Here is a 10,723-nt window from a genome sequence, read left to right on the forward strand (position 1 = left end):
TGACTAGTTCCAATGCTTGGACTCTGATCGCTGCATTCCTAGCTTCTAGAAGTGTGATCATGAGAGCGACTGTGCTGACGGCTCAGATGAACTCAATTGTCCGTACTACACCTGTAGCCCCGATGAGTTCCATTGCAAATCTGGTGGTTCCCAGTGCGTCCCGTTGTCATGGGAATGTGATCATTATGATGACTGCGGTGATAACTCCGATGAAGAAAATTGTGCTTTCCCGACGTGTAACAATGATCAGTTTACATGTGATAACGGCCGCTGTATTCTAATGGGCTTCCTATGTGATCTGGATAATGATTGTTGAGACAACTCAGACGAGAAAAACTGTGACATCACAAACATACCGACGACCGTGGCAGCTGGGTGCAACGCCAACTTCACACAGTGTGAACCCAACGGTCGTTGCATACACTATGAACATGACGAACAAACAAAGGGAACAAAATATACAGTTCCTCATTCAACCCTCCATCAATTGCTGTGGTAGACAAAGGAACATCCCTTCACTGCTATTATGTACAAATAAGTAGCACAGGTAAAAATATACATGTGACAGCTGTTCTATACATTTTTACATAATAGCAGTGAAGGGGTGTTCTTTTGTCTACCGCAGCAATTGTTGAGGGTAGGATGAGGAACTGTATATTTTGTCCGCTTTCTTTGTCCGTCATGTTCATAGTGATACCAACTACGTGGTTGTGTGACGGTGAGAACGGCTGTGGGAACAATTGAGATGCAGCACCGTACCAAAACTGCACGGCATATACCTGTGATGTTATGCAGTTCACCTGTCAAAATGGCCATTGCATTCCGTCCTATTGGCAGTGCGATAACTACGATGACTGTGGAGACAACAGCGATGAGCAAGGCTGCCCATCTTCAACAATACGGACTTTTAGATTTGCACAAAGACAATGCGGATTGCTACGGTCGATGTCCTTTTAATGCACTACCTTGAATGGACGTCACACGTATCAGTCCACGCAAATCTAAAAGTCCCTATTGTGGCCCCAATGGACGACATCCGATCCGTTAAACTGCAACGATGGAGACTTCCATTGTTATACCTCGGATCTCTGTATACCGTATAATTGGAAGTGTGACGGATATAGAGACTGCGAAGATGGCTCAGATGAATACGATTGTATTAGTAATGCCACTTCCAAGATCTACCCTAACACATGTGATTGGGACAGCTTTGTATGCGACAATGGGCAGTACATACCGAAGAATTGGGAATGTGATTTCTACGAAGATTGCTCTGATGGTAGTGACGAACATTACTCATCTTCCACGCTGATGCCGTACACTACTCAGGATCCTGGTTGCAGGTTCCTGCGGGTGCCTTGTGGACCAGGGGCCACGCCCCGCTGTGTCTGGCAGTGGTTTGTTTGCGACGGCGAGGCTGACTGCTCAAACAGGAGCGACGAGGCACATTGCGGAACTGAAGAGCCTGGATGGCCAACCACCAACATTCCTGTCCCGACGACCATCTCCCATTGTCTTAACGGTGACTTTAAATGCAGGAATGGTCAGAAGTGCATACCCAGATCAGAGCAATGCAACAGTTACTACGACTGTTCCGATCTCAGTGATGGAGATGGATGTCAACATGTGTTCACAACTCAAACGCCAACCATCTGCGGGATGGGTCAGTTCTTCGGTCCATAATCCGGATATTGTATCGACCAACTTTACACTTTGGAGACGACGGGCTTCTACAGAAGCCGAGCGAGTTGTTAAGTCTGTGACGACGGGCTTCTACAGAAGCCGAGATATATCCCTAATATGTTGACAAAGTTTTCCAGCTTATTATTAGCTATTATGTGCTTATAAGTTCTTTGAATTATTATTTAGATATATTCATTCATCTCATCTATTAAACAAATAATATAGTTACGTAGAAAAAAAAATCGAGAAAAAGTGATATCATTTCAACTTTACTCTAAATTAGTGTTCGGATCTAAAAAAAAAAAGCCCGAAATACCCGTACAGCTGAAGACGGACGCGTACGCGCGCGTCCGTTCTATATTCTTGCCAGGATTCTTGCTTGACGCTACTTCCAAGTTCCGTATGCACCCTTCCGCATTTCAGATATTCGTACTACGGGTCGTATTATCGATTTCGACCCTGATTACTTATTTATATTTATCTACCCTACCGGTGTGGCATTTTTTTCATCATATACTAATCTAAGCTTTATCGATGTAGGGTATTTACGTGACAATACGCTGTTCATTTTATAAACTTGACCAATTTAGCGAATCATTCATATATGGACCTCTTTTATGAAAGGCTTATCCCCCACCCTAAGAGGAACACAATATTGTAAAAAAAAAAGTAACTACTCTGGAAGTTTACCGTTTTGAAAGAAGAGGATGTACGTCAATAGGTCAATCTAAATGACAATACAAACAACCACTCTAACTTATATACCTTTACGAGGGCATCTAACCATTTTAGAGCAGGTTTGAGTAAAATATCTTGATCAACCTAAAGCCGGTCTTGGTTTGGGCGGGCATATGAAATGTTCGAATGTTATGTTCTGAAAAACGACCCCTTACTCTTCCTCTCTCTCCCCACGGAATATCACTCTTGTATTGAGCAACTCCGGCGGTATAGCAACGAATATGAGACTTTTCCTGGGCAAAGATGCTACCATTGTTGGAGAAAAAAATGCAAGGCAACATAAAAACAAGTTTTCTGGCAACGAAGAAAAGCGAGTGCAAGATGAAGAAAATATTTTTTTATTATCATTACTATTTTATTAGAATATTGTAAGCATCATCATCATCATTTCGTGTACCGGTTTACATGTACATGCCATCTACAGAACTAATCATGCAACGAGGATTATCAAAGTTTTATTGACACGATATGTTGAACGAGAGCACAGATGGAGACGAAGACAAATGAATTGAATTATCACGTTGTTTGCACTTCTTTCTTTATTGTTTCATAACATATAATGAATTACTATATTTTCAATATTATTTATTTTCGAATAAATAAAAGACTACCAAGACTTCGGCGATTACCTCCTTATTAGCAACACCCTTTAAAAAAAAACACACACACTGAAGCACAATTCCAATTTCACGAAATTCCTGACGTATTCAGAGAGGGAGGGGGGAGGGAGACAGAGAGACAGAGAGACAGACATAAACAGACAGAGATAGATAGATAAATAGATAGAAGGAGAGAGAGAGAGAGAGGGGGGGGGGGAATAATTGTGATGAATTATGATTTTGTTGTAATCTCTGTCCTTGATTTAGCTCTTTCCATTACAAACAAAACAAATCAAATATGCGTACAAAAATTCAATAAATATTTTATTGATACAGCAACCTCATATCAGAATAGGGTTCTAAGAGATGTATAGATAGAGAAAAATAAACAAAATTAAGCGGGAGGCAAAAACTAAAACAAAATGAATATTTCAAATTATGAGAAACGAGGTCGAAAGCATTCAAAGTAAATATTTTTTTCGTTTTCGAGAATAAAACAATGTTTATCTCAAAATTCATTTCCCAAATAGTCCTATCTTTACTGTAGATTATGGCATAATGTTGGTCAGAATATAGTTACAAAATATGTCGAAAACCCATGTAAAACGAAGGCTCGGGCTTATTATTTATGGCTCGGTTGATAATCGGCCGAGCTTTAGCAGACGACAATCATTGACAATGGAATGGGGAAATGAATGGAGGTATCGACCGATCTGCGCGTGCGGCGTTGCTAACGCAGTTTGTATTGTGAGTGTATTGAAAAGGAAAGACGTGAAGCTTCAGCAAAATAAGACGGCAATTCCTCTAAAAAAATCACAGACTTTATTTTTTGTAATGATAAACAAAACTTACATTTTTAGAAAGAAAAAAGTCCGATCTTTCATTTTTACATTTACTAAAAATCACGAAAAAAATGAGGTTGTAGTTAAGTTCTTTAATGTTGTATTGAATTCTGGTATTGTTCCAACAGAATGGTGTATTGGGATAATTATTCCTATATTTAAGAATAAGGGAGAGAATACAAACCCTGATAATTATAGAGGCATTACTTTGTTGAGTTGCTTAGGTAAGCTGTTCACATCAATTTTGAACTATAGGATCACTCAGTTTTTTGAGGATGAGAGTTTGTTAGGAGAAGAGCAAGCTGGCTTCCGGTCCAACTATTCAATCACAGATAATGTATATGTTTTAAAGTCTATTATTGATGTTTATTTAAAGAATTCTAAACGCCTTTATTGTGCATTCATTGACTATAAGAAAGCCTTTGATTTGGTTGACCGTGCAGCATTGTGGGTTAAAATGTTTAGAATGGGAGTAAAAGGCAAGATTTTTAATGTTATAAGGAACATGTACAGGTGTGCAAAATCATGTGTTGCTAATGAGGGAGATATGTCCAGTTTATTTACATGCAATATTGGAGTGCGTCAAGGTGAAAACCTCTCACCTCTCTTGTTTGCTATTTATTTGAACGATTTCCAACAATCTATAGGAAACTCGTACAAGGGCTTAGAATTTTTGAATACTATTATTAAAAATAAGTTGCCTTTTGATGGTATTGAAATATATAAGGAGTTATCTTCTTTGTTATATGCTGATGACACAATTATTCTAGCAGAAACTCCTGAAGAGTTGCAAAAAGCCCTAAACGCAGTGAAAGATTATTGTGATACTTGGCACTTAACTGTTAATGCCAGCAAAACAAAAATTGTTGTTTTTTCACGTGGGAAAGTTAGAAGAATGCCAGAATTTGTTTATGATGGTGGTGTACTGGAAGTTGTTTATGACTTTGTATATTTAGGAGTGACGTTTAATTATAATGGTAACTTTAAAAAAGCAATTGCTAAACAGGTCACACAAGCTCGAAAGGCAATGTATAGTATGTTAGTAAAGGCAAAAAGGTTGCATTTATCTGTTGATACACAATGTCATTTATTTGATCACTTAGTTTTGCCAATTCTATTATATGGTGCTGAGGTCTGGGGCTATGAGTGTATAGATCAACTTGAAGTTTTCCAAAGAAAATTTTTAAGAACGATATTGTTTGTAAATAAGTGCACACCTGACTGCATGGTTTATGGTGAAACTGGACGTGGTAAAATACTCGATAAAATTAAGTGTAGGATGATTGGATATTGGGTTAGATTAGTTAAAGGGAAGCAATCAAAATATTCATTGATTCTTTTTAAGTTTCTGTTGCAGTTGCAAAGTGAAGGACAAAGTTTAGTTAATATAAAGTCACAATGGGTCGAGTTTCTTACAGACAGTTTTGACTATGCAGGACTTGGGAACGTCTGGCGAGCTCAAGGAGAAGGATATAGTGCTGCCTGGATTATGAATACTATGAAAACCAGGCTTTCTGACATGTCTATTCAGGAATGGAGCGCAGCTACCTGGTCAAATCGTATTTGCACGAACTATAGGATGTTTAAGAATGAGTTGGTTTATGAAAAATACCTGCAGATATTATGTCAGAAGGAAGCAATAACTTTAAGTAAATTTAGATGCAGAACACATAGATTACCAGTTAATAAAGGTAGATTTGATGCAAATGTAGTAGATGATTTGCAATGCCCACTCTGTTCACCAACAGATATTGGTGATGAATTTCATTATATTTTTGTATGTCCATTCTTTCAAAATGAAAGAAAAATGTATATACCAAATAACTTGTGTGGTAGTAGCTTAAGACCAAGTGCATTGCACATGGATAAGGTTTTTAATACAGTTCACGCTTGCCAGCTAAAGAAATTAGCCAAATTTGTTAGAATTATTATGTCATATTTTTCAAAAGATTCAAGGGTAGATGGTAATACCGTAAATGATAGCTCACAAATAAGCAATGTTGTTAGGCACACTCGTAGCGGTAGGAAGGTGAATTGCCCAGTTCGCCTTGATTTGTAAATATGTTTATTTGTTCATATTATCACATGCTTATCATTGTTCATATTATCATATGTTTTTTATTGTTCATATTATCACATGTTTATTATTGTTCATATTATCACATGTTTGTCTTAGTTTATATTATCTTATTATGTTAATCAATTTTCATGTTATCACATGTTTATCATTGTTATACTATTGTTATATTGATACTATGTTGTAAATATGTTTGTACTCTCATACCCCGAGAGGGGGTCGATAGAGTCAATAAAATCTTACAATCTTACAATGAGCAATGAAAGTAGAATGCACCGCCAAATTTTCCATTACTGGCGATGTAACCGAAATCGTTCCGTCACAGGGGAAACTGTGCGCGGGCTCGCTCTCAAAGTATTAAGCAATGTAATTGAAATAACGACTGCATCGAAGGTAATGATGAAGCCAACTGCCATAGTGGATATACGGTACAAGGGATGGAAGTTGGAGTTGGTCCTGATATCAAATCAGCTATAGTACATTTCAATCTTCCAACAGAACAGAATTCTATGATCGTATCGCTCTATAAGAGGGAAGATGAATAGAAACAAAACCTTTGTATTATTGTTGGGTCCAAACGCGGATAAAGATGTAATAGTTCCATTTGGTAAGATAGTAAATATTGTAATGATATTAGGTATACAGTTTTACGTTAGACATGGAAAGCCAGGAAAAAAATAATTACAAAGAAATCTTAAGTAAAATTAAAAAGTTGCTTATGTGGTGAAAACAACGAGATTTGACTTTGATGGGGAAAAATCAACTAATTAAGACTTTTGTTCTATCAAAACTAGTATGTGTATCATCACTCACACCTGTACCGCCTTGGGCATTCCGTGAAATTGAAGTGTTGATATTTGATTTTTTTTTAATGGAATGGAAAAGATAAAATCAAACGGAGTACTATTTTTTTAGATTACGAGGTCTTAAATTGACAGATTTTCAATTATTTATTCGAACACAAAGAATTCTGTGGATGAAAAGACTTATAACAGGAGATTCAAATATGATTTGGAAACCTTATTTTGAATACCTGACTAGAAAATATTACGGCCTCTTGATATTTTTGAGCAATGTATCGCCAGATTTACTTGCACTGTCATTACCAGATTTTTTACCGTATTAGGCTAAAGGCTTGGCTAGGAACAAAAGCCTTTTTGCTTAAGAACGAAATTTCAAAAAGAAATCAAATTATTTACAATAATAGATGTATCCGCATTTAGGGGCAAATGTATTTCCATGAAGACTTATTTCTGAAAAATGTTTTTAAAATACATCATATTGTTGATAGGAAAGGTGAATTGAAATCTATCACAGAATTTAGGAAAATGGGTTTAAACAACATTGAAATAAAAATAATAAAACAGTTATATGAAGGCATTCCATTCTCATGAAAAACTCTTTTGAATATATATGAACATCCTTGTGAGGATACCGAATTAAGTTTAGAATTCATTATTAATGGAAACCCTCACTCTATGCAAGGCATATATCAAAATATATCTATAGTACATTGTTAAAAATGAGAACGGACAAATCTTATGCTACATGCAACTTAGAACGTACATACAATATTTTATTTTTTTCATATTTTTTCCCTCCACAGGGATTTTATTGATTTTCATTTGAACATAAATAAAATTGGCTTTTCAAGATACAAGTATTGATGAACTGTTGAGCTAACACAAAATAACAAATCAATAATTCATTTCTGACACTCATGGAAAGAAAAACAAATACAGAAAAAATATCATTTTAAGTAAACAAATTCCTGAATTGAAACCATTTTCTTGTGAATTTATTATTTCTACATTTCGACTTTGCAATATACTTTTCGTTTTTGAAGTAATTTATAATCGAAACTCTAATATTATCAAAGTCGGGCAATTGTTTCTTTATTTTGCAAGTATACAAGTCCATCTGTCGCACCACAATCAGTATACAATTCAATGCATAATTATTTGAACCTCTTACACCAAATAATTTATCTTGTAATGAAAATGTTAATTTATTTCCGGTTCCAGTATTAATCCAGTGCTCTAACCTACCCCAAATATGTTTAACATGCGTACAATCACATAGCAGATGTATAACTGTTTCAATATGTTCATTACAAAATGTACATTCTTTTCTTGGGACTAAATTCATTTTAAACAGTAGATCGTTCGTATATAATATGCGTTGCAAAACTTTAAACTAAAACCATCGTAAGCCCACATCAATGGTATAATAACAATATGTTTCCCAACTCTTATCATTCAGGTCGAAAATACATTTCCATTTAAGAAAACTTTTACATAGTCCTTTTCTTCTCTTTAATAAAATTGCATAGATATGTGAACATCCTTTAAAGGTAAAGACCAGTATTGGAAACGCCCCAATTTCAAAAAATGAAATGGAAGCTCTCATTACCAATCATGTGAAAGAATATGTTTTGACTAATACATGATGATACAAAATTTGCCGGGAAACCGCCTACTAATTCATATATTTGGTAAATTTGTTTCTCTCATGTTCTGTGAGAGATATAGGGTAGTCCCATATACATCTTTCTGTGTATAGTGCTTGTAACTTTACGAAAAATGGGCCAAATTTCTTATAATTTTAATGATTCCAGAACCTTGCAGATGCTAGATGCTAGATGATCAACCTTTTCTGATCGATTCCACAACGTTTCTTTCACAATGCAATCGTATGACCATAACTGGTCTTTACCTTTAATACGTTTCATAACGAATGCTATTGTTTCTGGGAAAAGAGGTTGTGGCACCTTGTTAAAAATAGTACAATTGTTAAACCCTTGTCTAATCGCATCGCATAATCCACGATAAAAAAGAAAAATGTATTTGAATATTATACCTTTCTTGTCACCATTTGTGTCTAAAATATCATTGACAAAACGAACTCCCTTTTGACACAATTTGTTATTATATATTGAGCTATTGCCTATTTTAATGTACTCATTATTCCATAAGGGTTGGCAAGAAATGTTATCATAATGCATGCGAGACCCAACAGTGATGGAGTCTATAGATGAGAATAAGGGGGAAATCAAACAGCCCAAATTATCTTCTCATATGTCAGTCTGGTAAAGATGGATCTGATGATGAAGGAAAGGATGTAATAGATGAGTACATCAGTTATTACTCATCATGGTACCAGCTGAAACGTAGTGTGGCCTGGATGTTACGTGTAAAGGACTTTCTGAGAATCAAGGTTCATACAACGTCATTTGATGTAAAGAGGACATTTGACGCAGAAGACTAGGGAAAAGCTGAACGAGCCATATTGAGACATGTTTAGCAACAATGCTTTCCTGAAGAGTTCAAAATCCTTAAAGAAAATGCTAAGGAAAGCAAAGGACAGAAATGCAGAATAAAGACATCTAGTCCTCTCTTAAGACTAGACCCAAGAATGTTGAATGATGGTCTAGTTCATGTAGGGGGACGCCTTCAGCATGCATCTGTTGAAGAGCAGACGAAGCATCCCATCATTCTACCAAAGACGCATTATATTGTGAAGCTGATTGTGCTGCATCTCCATGAAGTGTCAGGGCATTCTGGACGAGAATATGTCCTGTCATCACTTAGGTTGCAGTACTGGGTGATACGAGGTAGAGTGGCAGTGCGACAGGTGCTGAAGGACTGTGTGGTTTGCAGAAAGCGGTCAGCAGCTCCAAGCTCGCAGAAAATGGCTGACCTTCCAGAAGATCGAGTGCACTCAGAGAAGCCACCATTCTCCTATGTTGATGCAGACTGTTTCGGTTCCTTTATGGTAAAACAAGGGCGCTCTCACGTGAAGAGATACGGGTGCATCTTGGTGGTACGTGCAGTTCATATTGAAATATTACACTCGTTAGATACAGATTCATTTCTGAACGCTTTGCAGAGGTTTATGGCACGTAGAGGTCAGCCAGAAGTAATTAGAAGTGACAATGGCACCAAATTTGTTGGAGGTAATCGCGAACTGAAGAAAGGAGTCCAGCACTGGAACCAGCAGAAAATCCAGAATCCCTTGTTGCAGAAAGGAATCGATTGGAAATTCAACCCTCCAAGTGCCTCTCATATGGGGGGCTCCTGGGAGAGACAGATCCGGAAGATCCTAAGTGCGCTACTGAAGCAACAGGCTCTCTCTGATGAGGGCTTATCAACCTTGATGTGTCTGATGGAAGCTTTTATCAACGGTCGCCCGCTCACCGTGGTTTCTGACGATGTCAGGGACCCAGAACCTTTGACGCCAAACCATCTCCTCCTCTACGTCAGAGTAATGTATTCCCTTCTGATGTGTTTGGTAAGAGTGACATGTACAGTCGACGGAGATGGCGTCAAATCCAATTTCTCGCAGACGTCTTTTGGCGCAGGTAGACTCGTGAGTAGCTGCCTGCCCTCCAACAACGACAGAAGTGGTTAGTGCCAACGAGAAATATAACTGAGGGTGATGTTGTGTTGATTAAGGATGACTTGCCTAGAAATCAGTGGTTGATGGGAAGGATTGTTGAGACATTTGCTGGCAGAGACAATTACGCCAGGACTGCAAAGGTGAAAACAAAATCAACCACTCTAGTGAGACCGATTCATAAACTGTGCTTGATAGAATCGGCAACATAGAACTCTAACTGAACTGGACGAACGCTTAGCTGTTATCACATCAAGCACAAATTTGGTATTTCTGAATTTAAGAGAAATATCTGTTATTTGAGAAATTTATGTTTGTAAAGGATTTGTAAAGAGATAACCATGCAAGGTCTAAGGTCAAGATAGAAAGTTGACCATGCATTTCATTTA

The 10,723-nt window shown here is 37.1% G+C and overlaps 2 protein-coding genes across 2 annotated transcripts; both read left to right on the top strand.

Annotated features, from left to right (window-relative positions):
* Positions 1-714: 714 nt before the first annotated feature.
* Positions 715-1,837, top strand: LOC100890530 (sortilin-related receptor). Its single transcript, XM_030980218.1, has 2 exons — positions 715-941; positions 1,026-1,837. The coding sequence occupies exons 1-2, from the start codon at positions 790-792 to the stop codon at positions 1,681-1,683; spliced, it is 810 nt and encodes a 269-aa protein (XP_030836078.1). The 5' UTR covers positions 715-789; the 3' UTR covers positions 1,684-1,837.
* Positions 1,838-9,353: 7,516 nt separating this feature from the next.
* On the top strand, positions 9,354-10,349 carry LOC115922128. Its single transcript, XM_030980219.1, has one exon. It carries the CDS (start codon positions 9,354-9,356, stop codon positions 10,347-10,349), a length of 996 nt encoding a protein of 331 aa, XP_030836079.1.
* The last annotated feature ends 374 nt before the right edge of the window (positions 10,350-10,723 follow it).

The sequence above is a fragment of the Strongylocentrotus purpuratus genome, unplaced genomic scaffold, assembly GCF_000002235.5.
Source record: "Strongylocentrotus purpuratus isolate Spur 01 unplaced genomic scaffold, Spur_5.0 spur5_scaffold_11, whole genome shotgun sequence".
NCBI classification, from domain to species: domain Eukaryota; kingdom Metazoa; phylum Echinodermata; class Echinoidea; order Camarodonta; family Strongylocentrotidae; genus Strongylocentrotus; species Strongylocentrotus purpuratus.

Coding starts and splice junctions, on each gene's coding strand:
- LOC100890530 (XM_030980218.1), top strand. CDS start 790: ATGCAGTTCACCTGTCAAAATGGCCATTGCATTCCGTCCTATTGGCAG. Junction 942..1,025: donor AGACAATGCGGATTGCTACG/GTCGATGTCCTT, acceptor ATTGTGGCCCCA/ATGGACGACATCCGATCCGT.
- LOC115922128 (XM_030980219.1), top strand. CDS start 9,354: ATGTTGAATGATGGTCTAGTTCATGTAGGGGGACGCCTTCAGCATGCA.